The 18,086-nt window shown below is 37.9% G+C and overlaps 1 protein-coding gene across 2 annotated transcripts in view; it reads left to right on the top strand.

The window, feature by feature from the left end:
* Positions 1 to 18,086, top strand: part of CERS6 (ceramide synthase 6) — a 342,305-nt gene that overhangs the window by 267,435 nt on the left and 56,784 nt on the right. For both annotated transcript variants that reach the window (XM_055291896.2, XM_055291897.2), the window contains exon 7: positions 15,281 to 15,409. In XM_055291896.2, the coding sequence (XP_055147871.2) occupies positions 15,281 to 15,409 (129 nt within the window). The remainder of the gene's footprint in view (positions 1 to 15,280; positions 15,410 to 18,086) is intronic.

Below are 18,086 nucleotides of genomic sequence, written 5' to 3'. Positions count from 1 at the left end.
GCTTCTGGGCTGGAGTATTATAGTTGCCGGCATGGACTCTCTAGGGCTCCCACTTCCAGCACAGTGATTGGTAACACTGGAGATGGGGGCTGCTCCGTCAGCCTGGGTTTCTTAGTGCCTCAGGCAAGCAGAGTCCCTGGCCCCCAACCAATGATAACATGTAATGAGTAAGAAATAAGCCTTTGTTTTAAACCACTGAGGTTTTAAGGACTTTGTAATTGCTGTATATCTTAGCTTATCCTGACTGACACAGATGTTAATAATAATATGGCTAGTTATCATTTCCTAGGACAATATTTGGAAATAATTTGTCTAATCAGTACCTCTCAAAATATGCTCTTTGAATCCCTGAGGCCCTTTCAGGAGGCCTGCAAGGGCAAAACTGTTTTTATAGTAGTGCTAAGATGTCATTTGCCTTTCTCACGGTGTTGAAATTTTCACTGAGAATGCAAAAGTAATCATGGGCAAAATTGCTGGTGGTGGCACCAAACTACTACTAATAGTAGTCATTGTACCCTTCATGCCACACTCTTGCAGAAAGAAAAAAATGTCAGTTTCACCTGAGAACATTCTTGATGAAGCAGTAAAAACTATAGTTGTCCCTCAGTATCCATGGGGAATTGGTTCCAGGACCACCACCACCCGCCCCCGAGGATACCAAAATTCATGGATGCTCAAGTCTTTTATATAAAATGGTGTATAGTATTTGGCCAGTTGCAGTACTCCCACCTGTAATCCCAGCCCTTTGGGAGGCTGAGGCGGGCAGATTGCTTAAGCCCAGGAGTTTAAGACCTGCCTGGGCAACATAGCAAGACCCTATCGCTAAAAAATAAAATAAAAATAATTAAAAATAAAATAAAATTGTATATTTGTGTACAACCAATGCACATCCTCCCATATACTTTAAATCATGTCTAGATTATAGAATACCTAATGCCATGTAAATGCAATGTTAATAGTTATACTGTATTTCTTAGGGAATAATGACAAGAAAAAAGTCTATACATTCTATACATGTTCACAACTATCCATTTTTCTTATTCAGACACAACCGTCTATTTTTATATTTATATATATACAACCGTCCATTTTTTAAAAAGTTTTCAATTCATGGTTGAATCCATGAATGCAGAACCTATGGATAATGGAGGGCCAACAGTATTAATTTTATTAAACCTCTCTTCTTGAGTATATATTGAAAAAGAATATTATGTGTGATGAAATTGGAAATAGGTATGCAATGGTGTCTGTCTTAAGAAAAATGCAGTTCTTTTTCTTTTGAACTGAACTTTTTTTCATAGAACCCCATTTTTACTTGAAAGAATGATAAACTGTGGTTATTCCAACTTGTATATTTGACAGACATTGTCTTGCAAATGCACAAAATGAGCTTGTCACGTTGTTTCAAAGAAGGCAACTGACGTTATTTGTGGTCAGTGATAACTCAAGCTCAAGCTTTCAAGCAAAAATTAGATTTTTGGAAAGCTTATGTGTACCAGCAAGAGCTTGACAGCCTGTCAATCCTTTACATTTCTGATGAGATTGGTAGTGATATTAACAAATGTGATTTTCAAAAATATTTTATTTAAAAAATCACTACTCAGTGAACCAATATTTTCCAGATGACTAATGCATGATGTTATAAAATCATGCATGAGTGGAAGATCCATTCACAGACCAATGGATTTTAATGTAGCAGAATATAAAAAGTTTATTGATATGGTTTTAGATTCCATATTCCAACCAACTCTTAAGAATATCTGACTTGACAAGTTTTAGTATGGTGCCAAAGAAGAATATCCATAACTATCTGAAAGTACTATTAAGGTACTTCTTCCTTCTCCAGCTATGTATCATCGTGGTACTGGGTTTTCACCAAATACTTCAATCCAAACAACATCTGGCAACAGATTAAAGGTATACACAGTTATGAGAATCCAACTCTCTAGTATTAAGCCAGACATTAAAGAGATTTGCAGTGAAGGAAAATAAGGCCACTCTTCTCACCAATTTTTTTTGAAAATGTAATTTTTAGTACAAATGTATTAATATGTAATGGAGTTTGTTTACAATAAATTAGTAAATGTGTTTTAAATATTTTTTAAATTTTTTCAGTTCTAACAGTGGGTATGTTAATACTGATAGATATAGCCCTCATAAACAAATGCTCTTTGGTGTTCTCAATAATTTTTAAGACTATGAAGGGGAGACCAAAATTTGTGAGAATGGCTGGTCTGGAATATTCTTAAGTCTTTCCTAAAAATGTGACTCCCAGACCAGGTTCTGTGGCTCATGCCTGTAACCCCAACACTTTGGATGGACGAGGCAGGCAGATCACTTGAGGTCAGGAGTTCGAGACCAGCCTGGCCAACGTGGTGAAACCCCATCTCTACTACAAGTACAAAAAATTAGCTGGGCGTGGTGGTGCACACCTGTAATCCCAGCTACTCAGGAGGCTGAGGCAGGAGAATTGCTTGAACCTGAGAGGTGGAGGTTGCAGTGAGCCAAGATCACGCCACTGCACTCCAGCCTGGGAGACAAAGCCAGACTCCATCTCAAAAAAAAAAAAAAAAAAAAAAAAGAAGTGACTCCCAGGTAGTGCCTCACAGTGCATTAGCATATCCTTTCTTTGCTTGAAAAGCTAAAATCACACCAGATGACATCGGATCATCCTGGCAGGGATGGGGATTGATGTAGACTTCTCTCCTTGTAACCTCACTCCTGCTACCTATAGACACAGTCAGGAGGGCTGCTTCACCTCTCTTTCACAAAGGTGCAAAATTGCTCTTTTATGCAACTTCTCATGATTGGAATTGCAATATTCTGCCCTTGAAGTTCAGTTTCCTCTGAGGTAGATATTCCCAAATCTTAGGCCTGTGTCCTGTTTGTTTCTCACTGCTGTGTCTTCAGAATATAAGCAGGGAAAAAGAGCAGCTCATTTTAATAAGCTACCATTTGTGATCAAAGCATTGCAACCCAGCACCATGTGCAGACTGGTGGAAGAACAATAGAACTATTGTCTGGAAAAGAAGTGTTTCATGGGGCAATTTTTATGGGATTTTATTCAAAGGCTGCCTTCAGTAGTGGCTTACGCTGGCAATCAAGCATCCCAGTGCCTTGTCAAAGGAGAGGCTCGTAGACATCTTTAGATCTCATGGTCAGATAACCAGCCACTAGTCAGCCCTGGTTCTCATAGACTCAGCCACATACTGCAATTCAGGGTGCAGGAGAGTGACGACCAGGAGCATCTTCTTCCAGTGTGCTGCAGAGGGCTGCAGCATTACAGAGAGCCACGCGGTGCTGCTGGTCTCGGGCTCTGGGCACATAAATTCGGGTCCTCAGGAGTCCCACCTCTCTCAGGAGGTCTTGCTGGCCCTTGAGAGGTTTGGTCATTCAGCTTCTTATGGGGAGTTTCTCTCAAGTCAATTCTAGGGGCCTTGGGAAAACACCCACGTTGGCTGTTTATAGCTCTGTCTCACTCCCTGAAGTCGTGAACTCCTTCACTTTCCATCCCCATAAATATAAACAAACCCGTTCATCTGTCCTTCCCTTTGGCCTTCTGAGAAGAGGCACCCCGTCCACTCAAGGCTCACCCTTGCACCTTTGTTCTTTTTTTTTTTTGAGACAGAGTCTCGCTGTCGCACAGGCTGGAGTGCAGTGGCATGATCTTGGTTCACTGCAACCTCCGCCTCCCGGGTTCAAGCGATTCTCCTGCCTCAGCCTCCCAAGTAGCTGGGACTACAGGCGCGTGCCACCACACCCGGCTAATTTTTAGTAGAGACGGGCATTTCACCGTGTTAGCCAGGATGGTCTTGATCTCCTGACCTCATGATCCACCCGCCTCGGCCTCCCAAAATGCTGAGATTACAGGCGTGAGCCTCCGCGCCCGGCCGCACCTTTGTTCTTGATCCCCATCTCTTCCTGTCTTCCAGGAGTAGACCTTGTTCTGTTTGTTAGTCTCTCACTTTTATGTGTTTTCCAAAGTGTCCCCTCTTTCCTGCCTCCTTCCTCAGAGTCATTTTCCTCACACGTCCGTTTCTGAGAAGCAACCTGCTATGGTAGTTAGATACCTGAGCTCTGGAGTCACACAGAACTGGATTCAGAGCTGGCTTAGCCCGTCCTTACTGTGTGACTAGGGAAAATGATGTAGCATTCCCATGCCTCATTTTCTATGTAAAATAGAGTTTCAAAGTCATACTAGCTTTATGGGGTTGTTAAGAATAAATGACAATATCAGACAGAAGAGCCTTTGGCACATGAGAATTAGGCAAATCAGAGGGTAAGTAGGAATTCACCAGGTCGTCAAGGTGGGATGGGGCCAGGAGCCAAAAGAGGGGAAAACACAAGCATCACAGGCAGAAGAAAAAAAAAAAAAAAAAAAAAACCTGCATGGCCAGAGGTCTGCATAGAGACAAGAAGCAGCTTCCAGGAAATTCTGCAGCTAGAATTCTGTATGTTTGTGAGGAGTTGGGAGTGGGAAGCTCAGGCAGCTGAAGAAAGAGGAGTTAGAATGTGGAGGATAAGGCTGAGGATGATGACAAGAGTTCCCTGAACCCCTCCTGACAATTTGCATGCCATCCCAACCTGGTTGACCTGAAGGAGACTTTTTCTATCTTCTATCTAAAGCACAAAATTGAGTCCCTGGTTACCCATTGTCAATTTAGGCCTCAAGACCTTTATAGTAAATGGATGATGGCTTTTGAGTCCTGGGATGTTTCTGATTTTAATAGAACACAATCTGCCCCCTACTGATCATTCTGGATGTTTTCAGCCTAAGTGGGTTTATTTGATATCATAAAGGGTTACCATTGTCTCTGTTCCAGGGATTATTGCAACAACAACAACAAAAAAAAAAAAAATGGAGAGTTAATTCTGCTAACCCTTGCATCACTTAAGACTGTTAGGTTGAGTATGTTTTAAATGTCTCAGAAGTGACCTTTCCCAATTAAAAGCTGTGCAAACTAGTGTGACTGAGCCAAGGGTAATTTAAACAGAACCCAGAAGTTGTGTATAAAGACCTTCATCTCCAGGCACTTGTGTTTTAGCAAGGCTTGTAGTGATAGAGAGCTTCTGAGGATCTAAAGTTCAATGAATAGAAAGACATAGGTACAATTAAGAAAACTATCTACATCATTTGAAAGCAGAGTGCATTTGGAGAGTGCACTTTTGATGGGGAGATGAAGGGAGGCATGAAGGAAGACTCCAGGGCATTGGATATCAAGCTCCATGCTCTGGCCAGGCCCATCAGAAGCTAATCAACAGCACTATCTTACTGTTTTCTATTGTGCAAATAAAATTTTATTGTGTCCTTTTCCATGGTGATAAAATCAATTAAAGATTAAATATTAACTAAATAATTCACAGTAGACAAGATTATGAGTTCTTGATCTTGAAATGGGGCCATAAATGTTGCACAGGAGAAAGATTGGGTAAACTCTGCTTATACAATGGTTATTTCATTTCTACATGTTTCTAGAAGCCATAAAGTAATGGCACATCTAGCAGTAGAGAAAATAATACTGAATCCAAAGAAGCATCTTACTTTTAAAAGCCTGTGAAGTCTCCTTGGTTTTCAAATTGTTTTAAAGCTGTGGTTATACTTGATCATGAGACTTTTGATGGTTCTCTTTCTTTATAATTTATCTGAATTTTCAGAGTAATATTTAATGGATTACATCAGGACAGCTATGAAAATTAAATCTCTTGACACACTTTTTGGTCTGACCAAAATGTGGTGAAGTTAGCCATGAGCCTATGCCATTGCCACATCTTAGATAATATGACTTTTCCAATATGATGCTTTCCCATATGTCCTTTGATGTGACTCTAAGGCAGGTCATAAAGCTTTTCTGTAAAGGGCCAGGTAATAAATATTTTAATTTTTGGAGACATGTAATCTCTGTTGCGGCTTCTCAACTCTGCCACTATAGCAAGAAAACTGCCATAGACAATAAGAAAACAAATGGGCATGGCTGTGTTCCAATAAAACTTTATTTACAAACCCAAATCTGGCCATCTGGCCCTTTGCCTATCTTTGCTGTAAAGTAGGATAACCTGTTGTGAACAGTGGGGATGTCAGATTTGAGAATGGCTAGTAGAGATATTTAAATCACATCAGTATACATTTTAAAAACATTTTGATAGTAACCATAGTAAATTCAACATCTTTAAACCAATTAATTTCATGGCACTTGGTGTTTTTAAAATGAATTCTGTGTGTAACAGTTATCCCCCTCAAGGACCTAAATGTGTATACATTTAGTCCTAAGGGAGAAAAATCTATAATCTATTGGGAGAAAAGTGTTGAAGTAGATTCAATTCTAGATCTAATGTGAATGAAATTTTATTCACAGACTGAATTTTGGAGAAGGGAATAATTGATTCATTCCTGCCAGGACTCCTCCACTTTATAATGGAACAAACATTTCCCAAATAAGTCACAGTTCTTCATTCCTTTCCAGATTTTCCTGTAAATATTTACCTTAGGGTGCATAGGCTATACATAAGAAAAAAGTGAGTTCTAGTTAGAGTTTTGAAGAGCCTTATGTGAAATATCTTTCTTTAAATGGTCCATTTAACCAACTCTCTTATTTATAGTGAGCCAAAATTCAAAGCCAGTTGAAACAGAACAACCAAATAAATCGTGGGAGATTGTACATACATTACGTGAACTCTTCACATCATAAGTTGGTAAGAGATGGTTATGATTCTCCTCAAATTGCCTAATGGGGAGAGACACAGAATCAACTGATTTCTATAAATCACCCCAAATATACTTTCATTATTTAGCCATTGTCTCAAGACCCTACACAATTTTTTAATCTTTTACTTCTTTGTTTTGTTTTTAAACCAAATTATTAAAGCTTTAGAAGTTGTACTGCTATTTATTCTAGAAACCACCGTAAGACAGGACAAAGCAGCAAATTATTCTGATGTGAATTTCTGGTACTATATTTCATTTTTACTTTAAGGATGTATTTTGTGATTTATTTGCACACATTAGTTTTAATATTAAGATTGTTAGTATACTATTTGGGGGTTTTGGTTTTCTTTGTTTAAGAGGTTTTATATATATTCATCCTGATCATCAGGACTTTACCCATCTCCAAAGGCTGAGAAGCTGTTATATTTTTATATTCCCTTAATGGAAAAGCTGCTTATGATTATTCTTGGTGTATGTAAATTTTGTCTGAAATCCTCACCATCTCCATCTGTTTATTCATTCTAAAATGGAGATGGAGACTGAGTAGCTACTCTCTTTTGCATGTTGCCAAGTTACATGCTTAAAGTCCACTTCTACCCCCAGCATTCTGAGTTTTATGCTAAGGCAGAAAAATCACAAGAGAGAAAGGAAAACTGTTTGTTATTGATCCCTAAAAAGAAAAGCATGTTACTCTGTAAAAAGTCATATACATTTGTATGTGCCTTGAAATTTCACATAAGAGAACTGTTTTTTGTTTGTTTTTTAATGAGGGGTTTCTATTATTACTGCAGTTGCCATAAAATGAAATCAGCTTTAAGCTATGCTGCTGTTCTTCCGTTTCCTAGACGGTCTGAAAATCAGTTCATTGAGTAAATCTGGTGCTATTACCTGACTTCTATTCATATTAGTTAGATTATAGATTTATTAATTTTATTAAATTCAGGAAAGCTAATATGCATCATTTGCATCTGAGGGAGGAGAGCCTTTTTTCTTGCACTTCAGAAGTATTTCATATTCCTCATGTCTGTGCACATCTAAATCAGCCTTTAATTAAAATCTTGATCTTCTAAATTCCCTTTATAAAGAGGTTCACTAATGTTTTTTCTTAATCACTTGCAAAAATTATTCCCAAAAGACACTGCATAAAATTAATATATTATCCAGCCAATGAGAATTTAGGGAACAGTTCCTGTTTATGGTATGTGTATGTATTATTTTTAATGAAAAATGGGTGAATTTTGTTTTTGTAAAGGCATGTACATCAAGGTGAATTTGTAGTGCCTCCTGAAAACAATATTATTTCAGAGATTCTCTACAGCTTGATCATTGTGAAAGGAGTTCCATTATATAGATGTTCAGATCTAGGTCTCAATGAGAGGTAGATCCTTCTGGATGTTTGGTGCTAATATTTTATTGTACGTAAAATTCCCCTAGTGAACCAAATTAACGATGCTGATTTTCATTCTAACGGTTGGGGATGGAGCCCAGGTAGCTGGAATTTTACCTGTACCCAGGAATTTCTGATGTGAAAGCTACATAGAACAGACTAAGAAACTTTTCTAGGTTCCCTAAATGCTATTTGAAAATGTAATCAGGAAAAAACAGCGTTATCTTACCAGCTTTTAATACTAAAATGGATGGCTCATCCTTGAATTCTTTTTTTTTTTTATTATACTTTAAGTTTTAGGGTACATGTGCACAATGTGCAGGTTTGTTACATATGTATCCATGTGCCATGTTGGTGTGCTGCACCCATTAACTCATCATTTAGCATTAGGTATATCTCCTAATGCTGTCCCTCCCCCCTCCCCCCGCCCCACAACAGTCCCCAGAGTGTGATGTTCCCCTTCCTGTGTCCATGTGTTCTTATTGTTCAATTCCCACCTATGAGTGAGAACATACAGTGTTTGGTTTTTTGTCCTTGCGATAGTTTACAGAGAATGATGGTTTCCAGTTTCATCCGTGTCCCTACAAAGGACATGAATTCATCATTTTTTATGGCTGCATAGTATTCCATGGTGTATATGTGCCACATTTTCTTAATCCAGTCTATCGTTGTTGGACATTTGGGTTGGTTCCAAGTCTTTGCTATTGTGTATAGTGCCACAATAAACATACGTGTGCATGTGTCTTTATAGCAGCATGATTTATAGTCCTTTGGGTATATACCCAGTAATGGGATGGCTGGGTCAAATGGTATTTCTAGTTCTAGATCCCTGAGGAATCGCCACACTGACTTCCACAATGGTTGAACTAGTTTACAGTCCCACCAACAGTGTAAAAGTGTTCCTATTTCTCCACATCCTCTCCAGCACCTGTTGTTTCCTGACTTTTTAATGATGGCCATTCTAACTGGTGTGAGATGGTATCTCATTGTGGTTTTGATTTGCATTTCTCTGATGGCCAGTGATGATGAGCATTTTTTCATGTGTTTTTTGGCTGCATAAATGTCTTCTTTTGAGAAGTGTCTGTTCATGTCCTTCACCCACTTTTTGATGGGGTTGTTTGTTTTTTTCTTGTAAATTTGTTTGAGTTCATTGTAGATTCTGGATATTAGCCCTTTGTCAGATGAGTAGGTTGCGAAAATTTTCTCCCATTTTGTAGGTTGCCTGTTCACTCAGACTTCTAATTAAGTTTGAGTGAAGACCATGTTTGATTTTTTTCCCCTTGTCTCTGATAATTAACATAGGCAAAGCTACTGAAGTAAAGGTCAACATTAGGGTAAATATCAAGCAGGGAACATAGAAGGAGCCCTTGATAATGGCTGTGAATATGTCCAGAAACAATATGGCAGAATAGCAGGAGGTTGAGGACACAAGTAAAGCACGTGTCCAGGCCAGTCTGTTTTGAATAAGGCTTTGGCATCAGTCTTCAGTCTGAAGACCAATGAGAAATCACAGTCTCTCTCCTTAATTGCAGTTATAGAAAATGCAGGAAAACATTTCAACCTAAAATGTTCTTTCAGCCATGACTGTGTCTATGTGTGCACTAATCACTTTCAGCAGTTGCAGATATAAGGATGGAAGTTTTCCACCCTGCATTGATAAAATCCAAATCGGCAATTTGTTTAAAAATGGTTATTTGGACCAGATTCAGTGCCTACTCAAAGAAATGTGTTGGGTAAGGAGGATGTGAGTAACACATAAAATAATGATTACATGGCCTTTATTAAAGGTATTTTATTACGTATAATGCATTCTGAAGCAGAAATGTAAAAGGTGACATCCATTATTCATTCTTTTTTCATATTCATACAGATAGGACTGTAATGAAAATTGGTCTTCTGCCATGGGCATAACTGAGTCCTTCAGTAGTAAAACAAATGTTTTCTAGGACCAGGTGATTTATATGCAAAAAACATCTTTACAAAGCAAATTTTGTCTAAAAAACAAGGCTCTTGTTTTTAAAGGAGCCATGCTGTATTGGCAAGGCCATTCGGTTGTTTATTGACGTTGTATGAGATGCATCTCAGGAAACTTAATTATAAAATGGTACTAATCCTCCATAAGTGTTTTAATCAATTTATATTTATTCATTTTAAAATTAAATAGAGAAAAACCCTTGTTCTCTTTCAGTGAGCCAAGAGCAATCATTCAGAGCTGAACAATAGAAAATGTGGAAATTATTGTTCTTTTTAGGTATTCAGCTGGTTAAACTTTGAAATCTGTGTATTAAGCATAGCAAATATAAACTCAGTGAATTTCTGAATTGAGCAGTGTGTGTTTTCATTTGATTATGTTTAGAAAACAGTTTAAAATATTAGTTGAAAGGTAAGCTCTACTTTAATGGGTCCATTGTTTTGAAGTAGTTATTATCTGGTAGAACACTATACTCCACATGATGGAACCTAATAAGTGACAGCTTGGAGAGAACAGATTTTATCTTTCAGTGGAAAATGTTTTTTTTTTGTTTGTTTTTTTTTTTGAGACGGAGTCTTGCTCTGTCGCCCAGGCTGGAGTGCAGTGGCACAATCTCGGCTCACTGCAAGCTCCGCCTCCCGGGTTCACGCCATTCTCCTGCCTCAGCCTCTCCGAGTAGCTGGGACTACAGGCGCCCGCCACCACGCCCGGCTAATTTTTTTTTTGTATTTTTTAGTAGAGACGGGGTTTCACTGTGGTCTCGACCCCCTGACCTCGTGATCCGCCCGCCTCGGCCTCCCAAAGTGCTGGGATTACAAGCGTGAGCCACCGCACCCGGCCGGAAAATGTTATCAGTGCAATTTTTAATGTATGTCTAAGGCATTTTGGTATTGTCTAACTTTAGTTATTTAAGAAAACCTTAGGTACTAACTGCAAAGACATCAGAATTTCAGAAGTAGGTAAAACTGGTAAGTTGCACCTGTACATAATCACTTATTAAACTCAGAGTATGGTCATCATTTCTCTTCTGCCAGTGAGCTGAGAACTAGATGTAAATGTGAGTCGAGAGGAAGGAATATAGTGGTAGGTTCTTAGGCCACTGTGTTCTCAATGCTCAGTTCTGCCATGGGCAGTCAGAATTAACTGTTGGAAGACGCATGATTCCCGACAGTGGAATCTACCATCAATGTGTCATGCTATTTGGAGACTAGGTTAATTGAAAATAAGAGAAATCATTGCACTTCATTTCTTAAATTATCTGACCTCATTTAGGAAACTAATATACTGTTTATCCTAGCAGTAAATCAATATGTATGGTTGTCCATAAATGTTAGGCACTTTCCAGAGTAGAAAATAACCTCTGGACATGTTCACTAAGCTGTAGACAGAATCATTTAAGCAATTAAAGTTGTTGAAGTTGACTTTTCAAACCCCAACCTGTAGTGACATCACCTGCTACTCAGCTGCTAAATAAAGAGGGTGCACGTGTGGGCTCTCCCACACTCGCGCCCCGCCACATATACACAAATATGAAATTAGTAAAGACTTAAAATATTATTTAATCACTGTGGCTATGAAGCCTAGAATTATAGAATTGACAGCATAAAAGTAACCTGATCCAGTCTCTTAATTGTATAGACAGCCACACTCAGTGGCTCATGCCTGTAATCCTAGCACTTCGGGAGGCTGAGGCAGGTGGATCACTTGAGGTCAGGTGTTCGAGACCAGTCTGGCCAACATAGTGAAACCCCGTCTCTACAGAAAATACAAAAATTAGCTGGGCATGGTGGCGCACACCTGTAATCTCAGCTACTTGGGTGGCTGAGGCACAAGAATGGCTTGAACCCAGGAGGCGGAGGTTGCTGTGAGCTGAGATCCCACCATTGTACTCTAGCCTGAGTGACAGAGCGAGACTCTGTCTCAAAAAAAAAAAAAAAAAAAAAAAAAAAAAAAAAAAACTGTATAGGAAATTACCCCTACCAAAAATGACAAAATTAAGAGTTGGATTACAAATTGGCTCTTATGAAATAGGTGTTCCATAATTGTTCAAGAAACCTACATTTTTCAGGAGTCTGGTCCTGTCAATATGACCCTGGTTTAAACATTCTTGCACTTATGTTTAAAATAGAAGTTGCCTTAACCACAGACAAACCAAACAAAAAAATAATAACTGAACTGAATTGGAGAATAGAAATTAGAGACAGAGGCCTCTCTGAGTTGTGGAAAGGTTGATAGGTGAGGGTCCAGGATAGGTAAGTGGGGGTCCAGAGGAAAGTGGCTCTGTCACCCAGTGAATCAGGAACCAGGGCAGGAGCCATGAGAGCTAAAGGGTTACAGAGGAAAAGTACAAGGCAGTTCAGAAAGAGACACCACTACGGCCTCCTCCTTCCCCTTGGGTAGAAGATTAAGTCGAATTCACAAGGAACTGAGAAGTCTACCTAATCTAGTTTCTGTTGCCTTTGTAAACCAGATGTTCAGCTTGGCTGAACATCCACCAACCTTAGCACTGTCACCCACACTGATTCTCAGAACAAACAACAATAGTCCCAAGGGAATGTTGTACGAAGGAGTTTATGAAGACACCTGTAAGAATAAAAACCTAGCCCTGTTTCATTTTCATGACTACGAGTAGTGTTAGAGAGTACTTATAAGTGCTTTGTACCTATTCCAATGTGATAGATAAAATTAAGTCCTTACATCCCCAGAAATAATTTTATTCTTGACCCTTAACTTCCCAATTTATATCTGAATACAAATGCTACGTAGAACAGTTACATATCAGGGATTAAATAGTAGAGTGATTACTTTTTATTCAACAAAGTTAAAATATCTTTTTAAAATAGTGGTAACAGATAAGAAGAAGCTACTAATTTTTAAAATCTGCAATGTTGCTGCTCTGGCTTCTACACGTCTCTCCTTCTTACTTGACTCCAGCCACACTCACCTCCTCACAATTCCTTGAACACATCAGGATAGAAAGAGCATGATGGATAATACCTTTGCCTTGGTTGTTTTCTCTGGCTTGAATATTTTCTCCCCATCTATCTGTAAGACTAGCTTCCTCATCATCTTTAAGTCACCTTCTTAGAGAAGCCTGCCCTGGTCTAGCCCCTCTGTGTACCATTATAATCTATCTCCCCCAGCAACCAGGACTCCTCACCCTTCTTACCGTGATTGCTTCTTTTTCCCCCATAGCACATTTTTACCTTCTACTGTAAGAGATCATTTACTTATATTTTTTGTCTGTTCTCCGCTACTAGAATATAGATGTTTCACAAGGGCAAAAGTATTTGTCTAGTTTGTTTACTTATTCATCCTCAAAGCCTAGAACTGTCTAGAGCATAGTAAATGCTCAATCACTATTTTTAATGAATAAATGACCATATGAATATTGACTTTTCAAGATAAAAATTTAGGTTTACTCCCCTAGATTTAACCTACATGTTGCACTTTTTCATAATCACGATCTGCTTATATGTCAGTTTTCGGATATGCTTTTCATTTTCTTGCTGTCTCCCCTAGGGAGAGAGAGATTCAAATAAATCTACCCTAGATGAACGGTCTATGGGGAATAGTCCTTTTCCTCCAGAGACTTCAAATAGAGCAACATTAGGGTCAGTCTTGGCATTTAAGTCTCAAAGAAATTCAGACTTACTCTGAGAGAGATACATGGATTAGATATAAGTGTGAGTAAAAGAGAGACTATATTTCTAAGCAATAGAAATTCTATATCAAAACAAACCATGTCCAGATGGTCAGGAGATAATGACCATCTGAAAAAAACAGTGAAAAAAACAATCTTCACTGAGGCCAAGATGAGGTTCCCTTGAAGCTGACCAAAATAAGGATGGTCAATTTACTGTTATTTCTGCAAAGTAGATTTTTTTCTAATGTCTATGGACAGATAATGATTAAAATTCATGGCTTCAATCCCCACCAGTATGTAGTATACCTAAGTAACAAGCATGCATATGTACCCCCCGAATCTAACATAAAACAATTTTTAAAAATGCAGAGCTTGTTTGTGTAGGTCCTATCAGAAAAGCCAACATGGTAGGATTCTTATTTTAGTATCCCAACATGCATATTCTGGGAGAAGGATGCTAACACTGAGATGCACATTCCAAGAAATCTGAGATAACAGAAAACAGTCACCCCCGTCTTAATTCATTTGGGCTGCTGTGGCAAAATACTATAGATTCGGAGTCCTGTAAACAACAGAAATTGATTTCTTATAGTTCCAGAGGCTGGGAAGTCCAAGATCAAGGCTCTAGCAGATTCGGTATCTGATGAGGGCCCGTTTCCTGATTCATAGATCGTGCCCTCTAGCTGTGTCTTCATATGGTGGAAGGGGCAAAGCAGCTCTCTGGGGTCCCTTTTACAAGGGCACTAATCCTATTCATGAGGGTTCTGGCCTCATGCCCTAATTACCTCCCAAATGCCCCATCTCCTAATATCTCCTTGAGCATTAAGATTTTAACATGAATTTGGTGGGCACACAAATATTTAGACCACAGCACCACCTTAAACCTTGCTATGTGGCTTATCAACCCTTCTGTAGGCAGTGGACTGCCTGGGCTGGGAGCCATACGATGCCCTTTTCCTCTGACCTTAACCTACTGTCCCTTCATAGATGCCACACTCTGGTCAAAGATACAGCCAATACCTTCCGAAGCCCCAATCATTAGTCAGAGAAGTGGTCCAGTTAAACCTGTACAGTTGCCCCAAAGATCTTCCTAAAGTTCAAATGCAAGTAGTGCCATTCTTTTCTTGAAATTAGGTAGTGATTTCTCCCATAGCTTCAAATTACTTGGCTTGGTACAAAGCACTCTTTATTATATGGTCTTTGTCCTGGCATTGATTGCATTCTTGGTAGTCACTGATGTCCTCTTATCTCCTGTGGCCCTAAAGAAGTGCTTTGCCCTTTTTGCCATATGATGACACAGCTAGAAGTCACCATCTATGAACCAGGAAGTCGGCCCTCTCCAGATACCAAATCTGCCAAAGCCTTGATCTTGGGCTTCCACTGATCTCCTATGTGTCTCTCCCAACACGTGATGGACTCCTGGAAGATAAGAGTTATACCTTATTCATACCTTATTCATCCTCAGTGCTAGGCTTGTGGAGGTTCTCAGTAAATACTGGTTCAGTGGCTGAATGGCTAAATGGAAATGTGATGTTGCTAAACTCTAATATGGATGTTTTTTCTTTCCTCAAGGACTTTGGCATTATGTTCCTGCACCACCTTGTATCTATATTCTTGATTACCTTTTCATATGTCAATAATATGGCCCGAGTAGGAACGCTGGTCCTTTGTCTTCATGATTCAGCTGATGCTCTTCTGGAGGTAAAAGTTTTCTTTCATCTTTAAGAATACAAAATCCAAAATTTAGGAAGTCCCCAATCTCGTCAGCTCTTCAATGTTAATGCTAGATGGTGCTTGGGTACAATAGTAAATAACTACATTGAAACTGCGGAGTGTTTCTTTGTAGGTTAAGCTGGTGAAAATGAGATTTTAAATTAGTATGTAAACTTTTATACAAAAAAAAAGTTGTTAATAAAATGCTGAAAACCTTGACTATTCTATACTTAAGAAATGAATGATTTTACAAAGGAAAATCATTATTTGATTAGGTTTTGTTTTGTGTGTTATAACTTTTACCGTGATTTATTGGGAAATTTTGTAAAACTCAGTTTAGTTACTAATGGAAGCTATACATCCCAGTAAAATTAAGTAGGGGTCGTCATTTTTATTGCCAATACACATTTACCTAAGGTTTTTACAGTGAAAAGGGCATATGAATTGCAAATTTTATATAGAAACTATGTTTTCTATGTATGTAAGTATAAGGAATATCTGTGGAAATATTGGTTACATATGAATTGGTTACTATTATTTAGAATTCTTAAAGTGGTAAAATAAATAAATATGTTCCAGCATATTTCAAAAGGTAAAATCCCAAGGAAAATTGTGATGTGATGTTTACTTTTAACTATGGCTCCTGTGAAGAGTCATGCTCAATAATGTTAATAATTAAAGTCTTTGCATTTTATATTAAGAAATTAATATAACTGGTCAGAATTACCTTATAAGAGTGCAAAGCCTATGTAGAAATGGTTCTTACAATCTGATCTGAATTCTGATTTTTTTTTCCTTTAGACCCACCGTTTTGCTTTAAGTGCTTTGTTTTGCCACCTTCGAACCATTTACTGTACTGTGAATGTAGACTAGACATGTCCTCAAATAACGACCTGTTATTGCAATATAAGCAGAATTCTATGCTATAAAATTTGAATCTACTATAAAGGCAATTAAGGTTTGAGGTGTATACAGCACTTTGTTAAAAACTCTGGTCCTTTAATGTTATGAAACAGAAAAATAGACCTAATGGGCTAGGTAAGTCCAACGATAATTTGTTGCTGTGATTTTTAAGTGATTCAAGCTAACCTCTATTCAACATATTTTTTAATAGGAGAAATATAATTTGTATAAGGGCAATCCCCTGGAAATGAGTTACCATTTGGTTAAATCTTAAGTTTACTTGAATGTAGAAATTTATGCTGCAACCTAAGGCTGTACAATCAATCCTATACAATTAGCCAACTTCATTGCCTGTGGAAATGGCTGGCATGATGCTTGGTAGTGCCATGATTCAGAAAATTTCTAATCAAGTTCCACTTGTATCCAGAAAAAAAATTCAGAAATCTCAGTCACGTGGCTTAAAAATAAATGTTCTTCATCACCTAGATTCTCTTTAACATTATAAAATAAATAACACTTAAGAGTATTCAATTAATGAGATAGGTCACCTGTCAGCTCCTCAACATGTTATCTTATGGCCTAGACATTTCTGAAAAGTTTGTGTTTAAAGCTTATTTATTGAATACTGGTGAAAAAATATCAAAGAAAAATTTCATGATTTACCTAGCCAGAAGAAGGTAGAAGGTACCTTTTAACATAATTTATGGTGTTACACCTGAAGTGTTTATGAAATTAAAAGCTTATAATCCTAACTTCCACCCAGTTAATAGATATTTCCCCTTAGGAATACATTCCTCTCGTAGCTTTGTGCTTTATTTAAAGCTTTTAAATTATAGCTTCTGTGGATAATGTCAACAATCTTTTCAAATCTGACTCAGTAAATTTAAGTTTCCAAGAAGTGGAAAATAATGTTATAAATTCAGAAGGCATCATCAATTTATACCCCTTGTGTAGGTGCTGTGAATTCTATGCAAAAATGTAAAAAGAGATGATTAAGCAAAATTATGTTTTCAGTCTCACCTGTTTTTAGAATCATCTGTAAAAAAGTAGATGGTAGAGAAAGGGATGTGATTTCTTCCCTAGGCTAATTTATAATATAAAAAGTCTTCACTTAAATCACTGTCATAAATTATGAGAGTACTTTTCACAGACCCTTTGAACATTAGTGGCTTTCATCTAAAAATGACCCATTCATGTAACTTTGAAAATTCTACCTAAATGGATTAGTTGAAATGACATGATCTTGACGCTTTCTTCATTTCTAAGTTCATGAGAATAAGCCAGAAAAGCATCTCCCCAGAGTACTCCTTGTGCCTGTTTAAAGAAAACCTGTAATTTTAAGGAGAAAGAAAGAAAAATGCAGAAAAGTTCCGTATATTCTATATAAAGTTTGTGGCCTCAGCATTTGAGATCATAAAAAGGTTTAAAGGATTGTTGAGCACTTCTGTTTGAACTGTTATGCCAGATTTCTGTTTTGGTGTCTCTGGCTTGCTAATATCATCTATGATGCAAGAATTTCTTATTTTTTCTCTGTTTTTCTGAAATCAACCATACAAATGAATTTTTCAGGTTGCTGAATATTTGATTAAATCTGTAACAGTCAGGAATTCTACTGACGGCTAATGCTGCCTTTCACTCAACTTATGGGTAACTTATAAATACTGATGCATGATATATGACATTTTAGTCACAGGCAATTTTATGCATCTGGTAAGGTATATCTTATAGGAGACTCATGCATATTGAAAGAAACTTTTTATTA

The sequence above is a fragment of the Symphalangus syndactylus genome, chromosome 9 (genome assembly GCF_028878055.3).
Source record: "Symphalangus syndactylus isolate Jambi chromosome 9, NHGRI_mSymSyn1-v2.1_pri, whole genome shotgun sequence".
Taxonomy (NCBI): Eukaryota; Metazoa; Chordata; class Mammalia; order Primates; family Hylobatidae; genus Symphalangus; species Symphalangus syndactylus.
Note: the sequence above shows the minus strand (reverse complement) of the source record. Positions and strands in the feature narration are given on the sequence as shown.